The following is a 17,157-nucleotide window of genomic DNA, read 5'->3' as shown; positions in this document are numbered from 1 at the left end:
ATAACAAAGACAACATCAAAGATGTTCAGAACAGCTCGCTGTTGTTGCAACGAAAATGCATACATGAGCAACGTGCATGATAATAGTCAGATGTCAAGCAAAACAAACACGCACAATTGCAGGAGCAACAGCAGTATTATAAGTGCGCAATACAACATAATGACTAATGTTGTTTCATGTGAAGCGACAGCGGCAACACAAACAACAATTCACGACCATATAACAAAGTAGTATTACAACGGCAATACAGATATATAGTAGCACATCATGCTCGTTGTTCATACAACATAAGAAGCAACAACATTGCAAGCATCCATTGAGCTGATCATATCACAGTCAACAAAAGAAAAAAAAGCGCAACAAAGCAAACATTACGAATGCATTATCACGAGAAAGGAAGCAATAATACAAACGCCCAGAGAAGCTTTATATCATTGCGACCACAAGAAAAAAAGATACTTACCACTTACCACACCCACGGATAGACCAGAAGAGAATAGGCAATTACCAGGGATAGAACAAAGAACAACCATACAACAGAGACAGCAGATCAAGAAAGACCTGACTAGCAGCAACACCAGCAGCAATAACATCAGCAGCAGTAGTACCAGCAGCAACACCATTAAGCAACACCAGCAGCAGCAACGCCAGTAGTAACACCAGCAGCAACACCATAGAAAAACCGACGAACGAGCGTCACCAGGATCCAGACAAAGACTAAAGAAGCAACCACCAGAGATAGAGACCAAACAAGAAACAACCAGACATGGTAAACCAAAGAAGAAACAACCAGGCATGGTAAACCAAAGAAGCAGACAGTCGCTATAGCAGACAAGTAATGATGACAGCACCGACGTCAAACAGGCAAAAAAAGTATCAAAACCTGATAAACAAATTCAATTAGTGCTGATTTTACGTATGCCAGTGCTTGTTATGGAATGGTACCTATCATATTCCACTTCAAAGTAGTAGTATCAAGTACCTCTAACAGTACAAGGCTGTGCTATTAGAAGCTAGAGTATTATTATCATTCCAACGGTTTCCAAAACCACCATGGTCTGATACTAAACGCGTTTTGCAAAAGGAAAAAAAAGAGGATGCGGAAAAATGAGAGAGCGCCATACCCGACGTCACATCCAGTAGATTTGGCCTCACTTTTCTGCCACAGCAGCTACCGCTGCGACACTCAAATTTGGATTTGAGCAGTTGTCGTTTTTGTGTGCAAATTTGACTTGATCTGACATTCTTTAAACGTTTTTGCTAAATTTGACTATGAAAATTGTCGTTGTCACACCCAACTTTCTAATGCATTTATAAAGAGTCAATAAAGGCGCATCGAATGATGTTGGTTACATTGACCTTTCAAACTAAAAATAATGAACAATTTGTAAAAATATGAAAACAAGTTTTCTGTGGATATGTCAATATTCAACATATAAGAGCTTTATAAAGATAGTTTTCAATGTTGCATTTCATCTTTATCATCAATTTGATCTGATATGTGTCATAGAGAAAGTCTTAATTTTTGAGGTGAAAAACGAGATCGTTTAATTTTCAAGTATTTTCCTTTGCTAATACTCATGAAAAAATGAGGATTTTCATGAATTTACAGCGACCCAAAAAATTTGAGATAAAGCATTGGGAAGTAAAGCGTGGCCAAGAGGAGACGTTTGGCCTTATTCTAAGCGTCCACAACACTCTATAGCACGAGTTATTCGTGCTTCATAATGGCCAAGTTTGGACAGAATTTGGCCTAAAAATAAGGAGTAGTATGTTGTGCCGCCAAAGAAGTAGGTAAATTACAGTTCTGTCTAATGTCCCTGATGTTCTGCATTGTACGAAACTCAATTCCTAAGTTATCGATGCTTTTATCCTAACTCTAACGATCATATCTTTTAGTGATGCTCGAATAAACAGTGATTTTAAAACTTGAGCGTCAGTGATACTGTGCAAATTTGAATTTAACCACTTGCTCGGATTGACCAAGGTGCTTGTCAGGTCAGCAGGACACATTTGATAATCATTCACCACAGAGATTTTATGTCTAGCCATGAAACTAAGCTTAAAATTTATTCACAACAACGTTGGACAATTATAATCAAGGAAAAAAGGTTGATACGAGGCATGCTGGGCCGGTGTCAGCATCATTGGGAGGGGGGATGGGATCAAACAACGAGATCTTATATCAAAATTGAGCCGAATAGAGATTCATGATACCTACAGACTTTTTGATACAAGAATTGACAAGAATACGGAACTACCACTGTGACTAAAAAAGATCTGAATATTGCTGAATATTTCTGAATCCATTTTTCGGAAAACTACCACTTTACAAAAAATTTGTCGAAATTTTTTTGAATGGCATTCAGAGAAGTTCGGAAAAGTGCTCACTTAATTCAGAAAAATTCATGTAGTTTAGGGTGGTTTGCAAAAGATTCAAAAAAAAATAAATCAGAAATATAATAGCATTTAGTGCTATTATATTAGAAACCATTGTTTATTTCTTGGCATATAATAATTGCGCTACTACTACAGAGAAACATGATGATATTACATTACGGACAATAACAACAAAGCGTAGCCTAATCAGAATAAGCATAGAGATCAGAATTCCTTACGACTTGCTCACTCTCTTATTGTTGGGTCCCTAATACACAAGGATAAGTAGCTTCATCTATGGTATCAATGCCTTACGATTACTTTCATGTTTCTACAATTTAAAGGATAGAGAGAATATCAGCATAAAATGGCTAACTCCAGGTGATGATGAGAGACTTACTGTCTTTGCAAATCTTGCGTTTCTGGTGATGAAGATCTTCTGTGCTTTTCATGTTCCTTTGCCTTTGATTTGTTTGATGCAGATACATTTTTTGATACTGAAAATGGCTGCATTGGCTATAGTGGTAGTGCACATTATAAAATGGAAAAGAAATGTGAGTTACTGCGCTATATCTATGAAAACTCAGTTACTTGTTCTACTAGAGGCATATGTTGCGTGCTGATTCTTCTATAATATTACGATTAGTATCAAAGAGTACTTTTCTCTATGCAGCATTTACTTTTGTGGTCCAGTATTTCGAGAAACATAAAAATTGATCTTGTCTACAATCGAATTTTCGTCATCGTCGACAGAATCTTCTTCGGATTGCGCTTGGGATCCCTCAGAAAATACCAGATCATCATCGAATTGGGTTTCGTGAATTACCGTGTCATTGCTTGGCCTGGCATTGTATTTGTAATCGATTATGCCAGGCAATGATTTGGAGACAGCAAACTGCGGCAACCAATCTTTGAAGAACCCAGAGATGTCAACGCCCTTTTTGGCTACATCGTTAATGACGGTCTTGACCAACAAGGCTTGAAACCTGTCGTCCAGCTTGCTGAAAGTGATATTCGGAAACTGTCTGTCAGGTTTCTTTGCCTGGTTGTATGTTGCATCTTTGACAAGCTCCCAGACCTTCTTGCCATCAAGGTTTTCCCCACCTAATCGATGCTTCTCCAGGACGTTGATGCATAGCTCAACAGAAAGCTCCTCCAGATGTTTGTTGTCTGCTTTGCTTGGACGGCATATCACTCCATCTAGTCTCGCAACATTGGCCGTGCTCGAAGAGGTAGATTGTGGAACAATGTGCTGCAGCATAGCTTTTACTTCGATTTGGTTGTCATTACATTCCTTGACCTGTTTGCTAAGATTGGACAACTCCTGTTCAATGTTCTCCAATCTTTGTAAGAATAGTTGCTGTGCTTGATCCATTTTTGAATAAGTGAATAGTGTAAAGTGTAAAATAGAGCAGTGCTTTGAGATGGTTGTATCAATTGCGATAAATGCGTAACAATCTATGAAAGGCAGAGAAAAACTGGTCTAGTAATGTTTCCAATAATTAATAGCACCCGCTATCACAGACATTGATGTTTCAATCATGCAGATTGAAACGCATGCAATATAAGAAGCATAAAAGACAATTCAGACAGAGTTGTGTTTAACCTTTATTTCCAATATTACTTACGATGCCATTTTTTTTGTGCTCAGTGTTGTCAAAGAATTCGCAATAGACATGAAAAACAGCATAAACTTTGGCACTCTTCAAATGACACAACAACTGTAGACTTGCACAACCTGGAGACTAATCAGTATCAAAGAAAGAAAGCAAGAACTGAACATGATACTCAGGCTGGATCTTACACTGAAAGAAATAGTCAGCAAGAAAACAGCGATGGTGAACCTGGTAGCGATGGCGGATATGACTTTGGAGACTCTGATGGACTCGGCGCTAACTATAGTGACAATCAGATGTCTGACAGTTGCGAGGCATTACCACCACTGGATGCTAAAAATACTGAAATCCACAAGATCTTCAGGGAAGAAAACTTGACAAACTCAAGCATCCGAAGACTTGTTCAATGGCACAACCAAACGTATCCTTGTAAGTAACCATAACAAAGTTGGTTGTTTCAAAGCGCTAACATCTACTATGATAAGTTGCAACGCCTATAGTCTCAACATTCAAGGCCAGCTCTGCTAGGAAAAGGGCAACTTCTTTTGCACCTTATACAGTCGATGTGTGCATCAGGTATTGCTATGCCTTTCAACCAGAGGATGGGGACGAATGTCCAGTGTGCTTTGAAAAGAGATTCGATATTGATGGTAGCCCCAGAAGAACCATCAAGATGCTGCCAATCGGTCCACAACTTGCCACGTTGTTCGAAAATCCAAACTTTATCAGAGTGCTTGATGACGAGAATTCATCCATCAGAGCAAGGTTCAAGGGCGATATAATGCAAAATTTAGTGAACAACAAGCATCTATTCAACAATAGATACGACATTGGCCTGTCCCTGTACGTAGATGGATTCCAATCACACAAAAAAGGTGGTGCAAAGTTGAACTTGGTCATGCTACAAATCTTGAGCCTTCCTTCTGCCTATAGATACAAAATGGAGTTCCTGATCACTACGGCCCAACTGATGTTCTCACAGAACATGGATGTGCTCTTTTGGGAACATCGATGTTCTCATGAGCACATTGATGTTCTCATTTGAGAAGGTATAGTTTTCCACATGAATAAAATGGTTTAATAGCTAAACTATAATATTGCAGGCAACAGAGAGACTTTTATTATCTGTAAGATTCATAAAATTACTAAACGTATTATAAATTGCACGAGAAAATGACAATTTAAAATTACCTATTAATTACTTATTAGAGTTAAGAATATATTTCAATAAGATATTCGAGTAGTTTAGTGGGAAGAACGTCAGATCCACAACCGATAGGTTGTGGGTTCGACCCCGATAGGAGCATTCTTTTTTCAAATTTTTGAAAATCGATGTGCTCATATAAGAATATGGATGTGCTCACATGGGAACATTTCGGATGTTCCCATGAGAACATCGGCCGACTTATAATAGATCTTTAGGAACGCCGATGTTCCCATATGAGAGCATTTTTCACCTTTCGGGAACATCGATGTGCTCATTTGAGAACATCAAATAGATTCTCATATGAGCACATCGATGTTCTCATGAGAACATCAGTTGGGCCGTAGTGGATTGATTTCGCCATTATCCCAAACACCAAGAGATTAGACAGTTACCTTCAATACCTTGTCAGCGAATTGGAAAAATTGGCTCGTGATGGACTACAAGTGCAGAGAAACAACTCAACAAGTATCTCGCTCAAAGTCCACCTCATGGGATCCTTTGGTGATATCCTTAGCGTCAGCGAACTCAATTTCCTCGCATCCCATACGTCGCTTCAAGGCTGCCGTTTTTGTACGATCATTGGCATCAGCAAAAATGGTGTTATTTCTTTTCAATTAGCAGCTAATGATGAAGATTGACCACTACGATTGCTAACAATTGAAGAATACAAATCCAGTGCACTAGAACTTGGTATCGAAAGGCCTTCTTTGTTTCGAAAACTGCCATCATTCATTGATCCAACGTTTGTGGGCTTGGATGAATTTCATTTGTTTGGACAAAACATGGGACCAAGAATCAAGAAAATGTTTACGGACAAGGAATCGATTCTTCGCTTGAAGCCGCGACAAATAGAGAAGATCAGCATTTGCTTGAACCAACTTGCAAGCACATCACCTTTGATCTTCGAAGGCAATTTCATGGATGTCTTCAGCAAGGGAGGGACAGCTCGAGGAGTAGATTGGTTGGTGTTCCTGAAGTACTTTGTGCCCACAGTTCTTATCGACTACGTTGATTTATGCCATTTGGATCCTACTGTCTCTGAAGCTGCCAAGGAAGCCCTACGTACAATATCTCTGATTTGCTCAGTATGCTTGCAGCAGGATATATCTGAGAGCGAGATACAAAAATTGGAGGAACTAGTCACCAAGTGGCACCAATTTCTTCGTCTTCACATCTCAGCAAAATTCTTTCCAATCAGCAAACATTATTTGGAGCATATCACGATGGTGATTCGAAAGATAGGCCCCATGCCTCAGTACAGTTGCCGTGTTTTGGAGAGAAGGATCCAAATGATCAAGAAGAGAATCCATGGCTGTAGTCAAGTCGCAAAACAAGCGGAAAATATCATGCTGGATATTGCATGTAACAGCAATGAAAAAAGAAGGACAATTGCATTTGACAATTCGACGGATACTGCCATCACCTTCTCAAAATCATTGAATATGGGCGACATCAAGCTGTCACCGTCTATTGCTTCTATATTGTGCAAATATTACAACACTGCTCGTGTCAATCCGCAGATCAAGTGCGCTCCTTCACTACGACTTGGCAACAACATCACGATCGACTCTACTTTCAATCCATCAAGTAGAAAGAAGAAGCTGTCAGACCATGCCCTGGTCAATTGTGCTCGCCGCAGTTCGCTACCATTGCTAGTAAAGGTGTTGCTCATCTTTGAGCACAACTTCTCTGGTGCAACACATGCTCTAGCCGTTTGCCAAGTCTGTCAGAACGTAACGGTATCAACGTCCGGCATCCCTGAATGTTTCCTTGACAATGCCAACTCGGATACTTCCAATGGTGCATGATGGGATCTGGATATAATTGTGGAATTTGAGGCTTGATAGACTAAAATTCACGGAAAAAAAAGAATAAAAAAACAGTAATGTCAACTTGATAAAGGTATATTTTATTATCAAACTTACAGGTGTAAAGTAAACTTGAAGTCTCTCTACTGGCCAGGTAGATGATCCTTCTTATATACTATAACAATGGATAAAAGTTCTATTAATTAGATTGACAAATAAATCAATTCAGATCAACTAAAAGACAACTCCAGCAAGCTAATCATGATTTAGCTCTGTCTGGATGAATAATTAGACTCTCATCCCAAGTACCCTGATCTATCCTTTCCATAAGGATAATTAATATCGATCTAGTAGCATGTATCCGATAGGTACAATCTACTTAGTCTATATTAATAGTACATATCTGAGTGTATATCGCTGAGCATACATCTTTAGCATGTATCTGGATATATGGCATGTCTATAGCATATCGTATGCATGTCTATAGCATGTCTCATATATAGTACAAGTCTGTAGTACATAAAGTATCTATAGCTAGTATCACGGATATAAGCATGTGTCTTATAGCGTGGATCATAAAGTGCATATGCACATCTGAAACAACAAGCACATAGTGCATTAATCTTGGTGCTTATTCAGATATGGCAAACATCCGTAGTCAATGTCGGAATACAAGTATAAGTCTATAGCGCCATCCATGTCCGTGGTGCCATCTATAGCCTATATCTTATATAGTATGAATCTTATAGTACTAGCGTATCTGAAGTCCATATCTTCTTATAGTATAAATCGATATCGTACATCTAATCCAGCGTACATACAGTTTATATCTAAATCTGGTAACTGGATGAACTGTCGGAATGCAGATCATAGTGGATGTATTCCACAATAATAGCTGTCGATGATATTTTGTCTTCAGTTGCAGTTCTGAAGTCTGCCATATCTGGCAAGCTCTTCTTTGTTTGGCCTGATATGAAAAGAATTGGTTTGAAAGTATACAACGATGATTCTATATTTGACTATGCATAAAATAAATATACGCCAACACCATGGTCCTCTTTCTCTCAAACTTACTGATGTTTGTACATCCTTCTAAACTACTAGCCATCATCCCACTGTTCTATATCTTAATGCTCGTTCTTTTGCCCGGTCGCATGCAAAGCTGAAAATCCATTCCTAATAATAATAACTAGTTAATATTGTTTCCTTTCTATTGTTGCTCCGTAATAATATATCTTCTTTCTTTCTTCTTCCTATCCTATTATGACATTCAGAGAACTCTAAATAAAAAATGGAGCACGACTCCCTTACAAGAAAGAATCTCAAGCAGTTGACAAATAAGAAATAAAAATGGCGTAGCGATGACTACTCGCTTTTCTGATGAAGATCATTTCGTGGTAAAAAAAATCGCTGGATAATATCTTAATTTTTCTAAATTTCTCCAAATTTCTCTAAGCTTAATTTATTAATTTTCATCTGCATAAATTTATCTGAATACTTCCAAAGGGATTTGGACAAATTCAGAGTGATTAAGACATTTTTAGGGTATTTCAGAAAAAATTGGTCAAATTCTAATATATTCAAATAAATTTGAATCTTTTTTAGTCACAGTGTACACTGCCAAAAAGGTCATCCCCCGCCAGATTGTCAAAAAATGATTGCTCAAGGCTAACTTTTGCTATAGTGGCGCATAATATAAGTTTTTTTTTTTTGTTCATTGATACTAGTCATACCACGCCCTGTATTTATTTTATAAACTTGAGCACCGTATGGATGCTTCTGTGCTGTTGTTATTAAAGGAAAACGTGTTTTGCGGCTGTGAACTTCACTTTGAGGGTTAAACCCCGATTATTTTTAAAAATATCGCAGTATTATGTGCCCAAATGGGGTCTTATCTAGTAGAGAAAATACATGGGAGCAAAATTTAGTTAAAGGAGAAGAAGCTTGGTTGAATTGGGAGTTGTACATATAATAGTAGTGCGTGTCGAAACACTGGTTTTTTATATAAATATTGGTTCCTTTACATTTTCCTCTCAATTATTTGACAACGACGAGTGTAGCGACTCAAAATCTCTCTATGTGTTTAGCAACTCCTCAAAGGGGATATATAGTGGCCTTGATATAAAGGCTTTTGCATCAGTATAAAGATTGAAATAGTTGTTTCTCCTTTTTTTCGTAAAATGCGCAGCAAAGTTTTAAACCTTTTGTTGTGCCAGAAGGGCTACAACTGTCTATAAAGATTAAGGTATTCTTGATGGGTAGATATGTCTGTGTTGTGCAACAACATGGACAAGCTATGATAAGTGAAGTGCATCTCAGCTATCTAAATACTGAGGTTCACCAGATGTGATAAGCGTTGTACAAGATAAATTGCTACTTTGGCATTCAGAACTTAGTATAAATAGAATAACTCTTGTCTTCATCAATAAATCATTAGTTTTTGTGTCTGATCTTATTCAAATAAGTCTTTTCTTGTTTTTATAATATTGAACATTTTTTATAAGCTACAAATAATAATCCTTTTATTCTTTGTGCTTAACATTTTTTAAGATCGTGTAAATCAGAATCTTCCAGATTTTAACCTACCTATCTAATTTAAACCGAAATATGACTATGAATGATTCTACTGTGTCTCCTGCAGAACAGAACAAGAGTTCAGATGTTCAAGCTGTTGGAAGCGAGCTTTCGTACGGAGGAGCTGTAGAGCGACTTCGTCAGGAGGTTCATGGGTTGATCGCTGAAGTTGCGAACAGTGGGGACAAGTCGGACGAAGAGGTCGACGCTTTGAAGGCTGCCCTGTCGAAGAAGTGCTCTAACTTGGAGGCTATAGAGAAAGCTCTCTCTATGGTCACACCTAACCAGAGTCCTTCTCAAGTAACAGTGGTTAGTCAAGGTGCGGCTAATAGTTCAACTGTACCTGATGATCTTCCTTTGTTCCAATGGTTTGGACGTGTCAAAGATGAAAAAAAGGAAGTTTTTGCCAACATTGAGGAGTGTTGTCGCCGGTTTTCCGATAAGTTGAGCAGTTGCACGCTTGATCTTGACGAACACTGGTATCGTTTGCTTCCTCCTTGTCTTCCCGGCGATCTTCGCAATTGGCTTGATGAGTTTGTGAAAGCATCTGGCTCCACTGTGTCTTGGGCTACCTTGAAGGGAGCTATCATCGGTCGTTTTGGTACACCAAAAGAACAGCTCAGATTCGAAAGAATTAGGGAGTTTCTTCGTTGTACTAAAGGAAACGAAGAATCCGTTGATGGTTTCGTAGAGCGGTTTAAGACGTTGAGAAATAGAGCTGACATCAGTGATAAGGGTGTCGTAGCGATGGTGTTTTTTGACGCTTTCCCCAAGGTTACCGCTAGGTTGCTAATGGTTGCTATGAGTCAGGCACCAGAATCGTCATTTTATGACATTGATTATGTGTCCTCTCTCGTGCGCAAGATGGATATGATGGCTATTGAGACGGGTCAAGAATCTTTGGGCTCTGTTTTTGATGGAAGAAAACGCGCTGCTGACATACCTGTTTCGAACGAAGCAAAGAAGTCTCGGTACGCACCTTCTTCTAGTGGAAACGCTCTGCAAAGTAGCTCTTCGTCGAGATCCAATGGTCCCTCGTCCAACTCTCCACGTTCTAGTGCTAATCGTTTTGGCAAAACATTTGCTGAACATGTTGCTGAAGGGACTTGCTCCAAATGTAACGGTCCTCGACCAAAGGGGCAGATGCATCACTGCAACACTGCTATTCGTACTGGTGGTGGTAACACCCATCAGGGCAATGGTGGTAAAAAAGTTTTGCGTGCCATGACTAAGAAACGTGGTGGCAAACATTCGATGGATGCTGCAATCCAAGCTGCTTTTCTCTCTGCTCGTGTTGATCGTGCGTTAGCTGAGAAAGGTGCTTCTTCCCCTGCTGTCTCCTCTGCTGAACAATCGGTGGATGATGTTGTCCTTGCTCCTTCTTCTGGTGATAGTGACAATGTTGATGTTGACCAAGATGCTGTGATGAGTGAAGCTCATGGTATCTTTGAGGATACTGACCTGGTGAATCGTGCCCAGTCTATTCTTCTTGAAAAAGAGATGAGTAGCATGTCTGTGGACGACGATACGCTACAAAATATATTTGCTCAGCAATGTAAGTTCGATGCTAGATTTAGTGCTCCACCTACTATGACCACCAATGCTATTTGTGTTCCTATTGTGGTTCAAAATGTCATTTGCTTTGGCTTAGTGGATACGGGTGCTACGTTTTCGTGCGTCACTGACAAGTTCTTTCAATTCTTAGGAGGAACCTCTCTTGCTGGATTTGAGGCTAATGATGATGATGAGAGCTTTGTTCAAATGGCTCATGAAGTAACGACTGTGCCTAGAATAGGTGCGGTACGTTTGCACATTAGCTACAATAAATCAAATAAAAACCATTTGTTTGAAGTATTTCCATTCTATTCTGAGGAAAACGTACCTGTATTGCTTGGTATGGATATTTTGTCCAAGCTTGGCATTGGTCTTACGGGCTTGGTGAGTCAACATGGCTTTCAATCAGGTCCTCGTGTACCAGATCCTATTGATGATGGTATTACTCCAAACGCACATCCTTTTGGTAGTGAGGAAGAGAGACAACCGTTTCTACTTGCACTAAAGGGGTTATTAGAAGAGAATTCGCGCATTGATATGAAGAATACTCAGTGTAATCTGCCGGATTCGATTATTAAGCTTGATACTAAACCAGGTGCTGTCGCTTGGCGAGCTCAATATCCTTTGCCTGAAGCTTATCGTGATGCTGTTGCCAAACAAATTCAGATATGGCTTGATGAGGGTGTTGTTGAAAGATCTGCTAGTCATACACGTTTCAATCATCCATTGTTGGTTGTAAAGAAAAAGGACGCTGATGGTAATTACACAATGTCTAAGCCTAGAGTGGTGTGTGACGTTCGTAAGTTGAATGCTATCTTGGAAGTGGATGACAAACAACAGTTACCTTTGATCTCTCATATCCATCAGAGCATTGGTACAAAAATGATTCATACTTGTCTCGATATCCATGCTTGCTTTACTAGCTTTGGTTTGGATCCAGAGCAAGCTCATAAAGTGTCATTTACTTGTCCCTTCACGAATATCCAATACACCCATAAAAAGGCTGCTTATGGAATTCGCCATGTCGGATCGGTGGTTGTACGCACATTGCAAACACTGCTCTCTGATTTGAATACAAGCTCTAGTTCTACTTCGTTTCCTACTGATGGTGATCACTCGGTTTCCTGCTATGTGGATGACATCTTATGCAGTAGTAATGGGAGCCTACAAGATCACTATGCGTTGGTTGCTGAGGTAATTCGTCGTTTAACCGATGCTAATTTGGTGCTCAATCCTGAGAAAGTCGTCTTCGCTCAGCGTAGTATTTATCTCTTGGGATGGAGCGTTATTAATGGTAAATTACTGCCTGACGGTAGAAAACTTACCAACATTGCAGATTGGCCGGCTATTACCACTAGTCGTCAATTGGCATCTTTCTTGGGTTTAATGTCGTACTTTCGTGCTGCCATTCCATGTTATTCTCGTCTGACTCGAGATCTTGATAGCTTGAAACAGTACAAAGATCTAACAGATGTTTGGAATGAGTCTCATACAAAAGCGATTGCCGACTTGAAGGATGCACTTACGATGGCACTTGTGCTGTCACCTCCTGATTTTTCGATTCGATTTCACTTGGCTACTGATGCTAGTTTAACTGCTCTTGGCGCGGTTTTATATCAAGTGGTCAACGATGAAATTCGATATGTAGGTCTCGTATCTCGTAAATTGTCTGTTTCTGAGCGTAACTACAGTACTACGAAAAGGGAATTGCTAGGGATTTGCTATGCCTTGGTTAAGTTTCATCGTTTTCTGTATATGCGAGAGTTTACCTTACATACGGACCATAAGAGTCTGATCTACTTGAATACACAGGAAGTCCCCAATGCACTCATGCTTGGATGGTGGGAGACCATTTTTTCTTATACTTTCGATATTGTGCATTTGCCCGGTGTCCTTAACGTAATTCCTGATGCTTTATCTCGACTTTACGAAGATTCGGATGTTGATGCTTCAGCACGACATCTTCTGGGGGGCAGGTACTATGCTGATGGTGGTGAAAGTGTAAAGAGAAAGAAAAAGGGTTCCAAAAACAAACTCAAGGTTGTCACACCTTCGCCTCCAATGAAACGTACTTTGGTCAAGACAACTAAGGCGTTACGATCTAATTCTTCTAGCAACTATGCACGCACTGCGGTAAACGCTACTCTTATCAAAGATGGCACCACCACAGCTGTCTCGCAAAAGCAAAAGGAATTCATATTGCGTACGCTTAGGTTTGCTGACTATGTCACTCCTCCTGCTAATGAAAGAGACAATATGATCATTGCTCAGCATCTGGTTGGACATTTTGGGATCAAACATGTTGAAACTGCAATTCATCATGAAGGGTTTCACTGGGTGAACATTCGGAAAGACATAGAAAGAATATTAGCTGATTGTGACGAGTGTAACAGGTACAATATCGCTAGAGAGGGATATCATCCTTTCCGTAGTGTCAATGCAGCCCAACCTTTGGATCATTGGTGCATGGATCTCGGTGATATGGGTGTTACTAGCTCTTTCGGCAGCAACTTTCTGTTTGTCCTTACTGATTACTTTACGAGATTTACTGTGATAAGATGCATTCCAGACAAGAAGGCTACGACAATTGCCAGGGAAATGCTTCAAGTTTTCTCACTTTTTGGATGGCCAATCAAGTTGACTTCAGACAGAGGCCTGGAATGAATAAATGAGGTGGTCCGTGCTATGATGGACATCAGTGGGATAGACCATCGCCTGTCATTAGGGTACAATCCATTGGGTAACTCGGTTTCTGAGTCATTTATCAAAATATGTAAGTTAACGACTATCAAGTTGTTAAAAGGTAAGAGGGATCAATGGGAGCACTTCATTCCGTGGGTGAATTACTGCATCAATGTCAAGTATGCTCGGCTACATAAATCTCGTCCGTATACGCTTTTGTTTAATCGTCAACCAAATGGGCTGGCTGATTACTCAAAGGTGGACTATTCCAAACGTTTGGAGAAAGCTGATAATAGACTCATTGACAAACGATACCGTTTTGTACAAGATGTTCTTATCCCGGCTATTTCTAAGCGTATTGTGGATACACAAAATGCTGATCATGCTAACTTTGCGAAGAAACATAAGGTCATTGCCGAACCCTATCCTATTGGTAGTAAAGTTATGATTAAAAATGTTCATCGTCAAAATAAGTTAGATGAACGGTATGAAGGACCTTATTTGATTCATAGTATAACCGATAAAGGTTCCTATGTGCTGGCTGACAAGACGGGTGCACTCCTTAGTCGAGATGTGCCTACCCATCATATCAAGTACCAAGTCGCTGCGAATCCTCAGCCAATCACAATTGATGAATTCTCTGCAGAGCATTACGAAATTCAAGCTGTGATTGATCATAGAGGATCTCCTGGTAACTATGAGTATAAGGTAAAATGGAAAGGGTTCGATGATCCTAGTGAAGATACTTGGGAGCCTGTGAAAAACTTTGATTCGGCCAAACACATTGAGCTGTATTGGGCTCGAAGAGAAGGTGCAAAGGCTGCTGGTAAACGTAGGTTAGCTCCTCAAACAGTTAACTGGCGAACTACTACTACTCGCGAAATTGGTCAGAGCGGTAGATCAAACAGGTCTTAAATGGCTACTAGCATGATGGGATCAAGTCTTTTCCTTACATTTTTGTCCTATGAAAGGTTTTTACACAAGGTTTTTACTGACTGATCTCGGATGCAGTGTCATTTGGTAATTATTTATTGGAAAGTGCTTTATGTGCTATATTGTCATGATGTTTTGTAATCTGGGATTACGAAATGTCCACAAGAAGTACCTGAATCTGGGGGGGCAATGTTGTGCCAGAAGGGCTACAACTGTCTATAAAGATTAAGGTATTCTTGATGGGTAGATATGTCTGTGTTGTGCAACAACATGGACAAGCTATGATAAGTGAAGTGCATCTCAGCTATCTAAATACTGAGGTTCACCAGATGTGATAAGCGTTGTACAAGATAAATTGCTACTTTGGCATTCAGAACTTAGTATAAATAGAATAACTCTTGTCTTCATCAATAAATCATTAGTTTTTGTGTCTGATCTTATTCAAATAAGTCTTTTCTTGTTTTTATAATATTGAACATTTTTTATAAGCTACAAATAATAATCCTTTTATTCTTTGTGCTTAACACCTTTGCCACACCACAACGAAGAAGGAAGCTATTACCAAATGGTTTTGAATACAGCGCTTTCCATCATCTGTTATCTCTTATTTGGCAGTAGTTCAGTAGCTGCCAGTGATTTCATTATTATTTTGTACGAGAGTTTATGCTTTGGATGGCTCTCTACCTTTGTTTCGCTACGGTGAGAGCCAACGTGTGCAGAGGTAGCTCGCACTACCGATTGTTCTTGTTGCGTATCTTATTAAAAAATACTGCAACCTTTATTTTGGCCTTCTACTTTCACATGAAAATCCTTCATATTATCTATGGATCTGATTCTTATGCGATGCTCTACATCTATATACACCTAACTACTTCATATACGGGCAAGCAGCATACTAGCATTTCCCCTTTTTAGTTCTTAGTGTTCGTAATAATACAGCAAAACTTGGGTGCATTTGAGCTGCGTTTTCTTACGTTCAAGGCCGTTTTAGATCGTCAGAATAGCACCAAACAATTGCTTTCATCTAGGAGTTACTTCCTGACGCCTTTGCTCAACTTTTTGGGGACCAAAAAAACATGGCCAAAAATCGACCAAAAAGCATGAGGTACCCCTCATGATTTTCATCGAAAATCAAACGATTGCATTTTTTACCTTGATAATGAAGACTTTTACTATGGTATATATTAATTCAATATGTTTCTATCGATCCAAAGTAGCCCCTAAAATCATCTTTGTGGGACCTTGATATGTAAAATTTCGACATTTTGGCCAGAAACCTCTTTTCATATTTTCGTAAATTACCCAATAGGTTTATTCAAAACATCCATCTTACTTGGTACTATTGGATGCGCCTTGAAAAGCACTCCAAGAGAGCTTAAAGAGCCATTTTTTTTTGTAGGGAAGTCGAGCTCCAGGTTTTATTTAAAGTCCTTTAAATGTCATGCTGAGGGATAGAAAAGACTGTTGGTGGACCCAATGTCTGCAAAGAAGGGGAATAAGATATTTTTTGAACTAAGTTGGGAAAGAAATCTACTACTAATAAGGTGCGACTCCTAGAGCCAGTACAGTCTTGCGGAAATCGTCAAAATATAGATCATGGATAAGAGCACAAAACACCAAACGAGGACATCAGTACTACGTCAAAAAAATCAAACAACTTGCGTTCACCAGGATTTGAACCGGGATCCTCCCGTTGGCATACGGGAGTTCTACCACTTCGCCCTACCACCAGGGACAGCTTAAAGAGCCATACGATGATCATCACATTTTACTTAGTCGAACCTGCAAAAACGGTTCGATCGAGTCGAAAACCACTAAGATTTGGCCAATCTGGAACAGACTATGAGTCTGAGCTGGAATTAATATTGGCGGTTGGTGGCGCCGGCTGGCAAACTCAACGTTCTTCTAATTGTGAAAGGAATCATAGATGCTTTTGAAGCCAATGAAAAGTAGGTGGATAATTAAATAGCTCTATTGTTATCCATGCATTCTATATTTAATAACGGCAGTTCATCGAAATGCTTACAAGGTCAACTTGTTTTCTCTTTGAGGCTTCGAAAGTATGTAGGGACAATGAATTTATTATGTTATGCAATGTAAAGAGCCTCAGGGCAAATACAAATAAATTGTTGAAAACATTATTGAGCATAGTTGCTACCACAAACGTGTGGTGAGGGCTTGGTACGGGTTTGTCCTGAATTCTTCCTTCGGCGCATGAGTGAAGAGGGAGTCTTTCATGTACTTGCATGAATATTGCCATTAATAAGCACAAGTTTTAGAACCAATTCTGAAATTGTTGTTTGACATTACAAAAACTAAAAAAGAACACGGAATTACCATGTAAAAAAAGATCATATTAGCAACCCCAAAACGCAAACTTGCTATCATTACATAGATCAAAAAG

General features: G+C 39.4%; 5 protein-coding genes across 5 annotated transcripts; 4 read left to right on the top strand and 1 right to left on the bottom strand.

The window, feature by feature from the left end:
- Positions 1 to 3,055: 3,055 nt before the first annotated feature.
- Positions 3,056 to 3,754, bottom strand: ATC70_003260 (uncharacterized protein; the record flags this gene model as incomplete). The annotated part of the gene is made up of 1 exon (XM_064822623.1): positions 3,056 to 3,754. One exon carries the CDS (start codon positions 3,752 to 3,754, stop codon positions 3,056 to 3,058), a length of 699 nt encoding a protein of 232 aa, XP_064679223.1.
- Positions 3,755 to 4,291: 537 nt separating this feature from the next.
- On the top strand, positions 4,292 to 5,040 carry ATC70_003259 (uncharacterized protein; the record flags this gene model as incomplete). Its single annotated transcript, XM_064822622.1, has 2 exons — positions 4,292 to 4,424; positions 4,481 to 5,040. 2 exons carry the CDS (start codon positions 4,292 to 4,294, stop codon positions 5,038 to 5,040), a joined length of 693 nt encoding a protein of 230 aa, XP_064679222.1.
- Positions 5,041 to 5,984: 944 nt separating this feature from the next.
- On the top strand, positions 5,985 to 7,010 carry ATC70_003258 (uncharacterized protein; the record flags this gene model as incomplete). Its single annotated transcript, XM_064822621.1, has 1 exon — positions 5,985 to 7,010. The coding sequence occupies one exon, from the start codon at positions 5,985 to 5,987 to the stop codon at positions 7,008 to 7,010; it is 1,026 nt and encodes a 341-aa protein (XP_064679221.1).
- Positions 7,011 to 9,617: 2,607 nt separating this feature from the next.
- Positions 9,618 to 13,802, top strand: YTM1_1 (ribosome biogenesis protein ytm1; the record flags this gene model as incomplete). The annotated part of the gene is made up of 1 exon (XM_064822620.1): positions 9,618 to 13,802. The coding sequence occupies one exon, from the start codon at positions 9,618 to 9,620 to the stop codon at positions 13,800 to 13,802; it is 4,185 nt and encodes a 1,394-aa protein (XP_064679220.1).
- A 21-nt stretch (positions 13,803 to 13,823) lies between these two features.
- ATC70_003256 (uncharacterized protein) lies at positions 13,824 to 14,735 on the top strand (the record flags this gene model as incomplete). Its single annotated transcript, XM_064822619.1, has 1 exon — positions 13,824 to 14,735. The coding sequence occupies one exon, from the start codon at positions 13,824 to 13,826 to the stop codon at positions 14,733 to 14,735; it is 912 nt and encodes a 303-aa protein (XP_064679219.1).
- Positions 14,736 to 17,157: the final 2,422 nt, after the last annotated feature.

The sequence above is a fragment of the Mucor velutinosus genome (assembly GCF_035048745.1).
Source record: "Mucor velutinosus strain NIH1002 chromosome Unknown tig00000165, whole genome shotgun sequence".
Classification (NCBI taxonomy): domain Eukaryota; kingdom Fungi; phylum Mucoromycota; class Mucoromycetes; order Mucorales; family Mucoraceae; genus Mucor; species Mucor velutinosus.
This window is presented reverse-complemented; position numbering and strand designations above follow the sequence as displayed.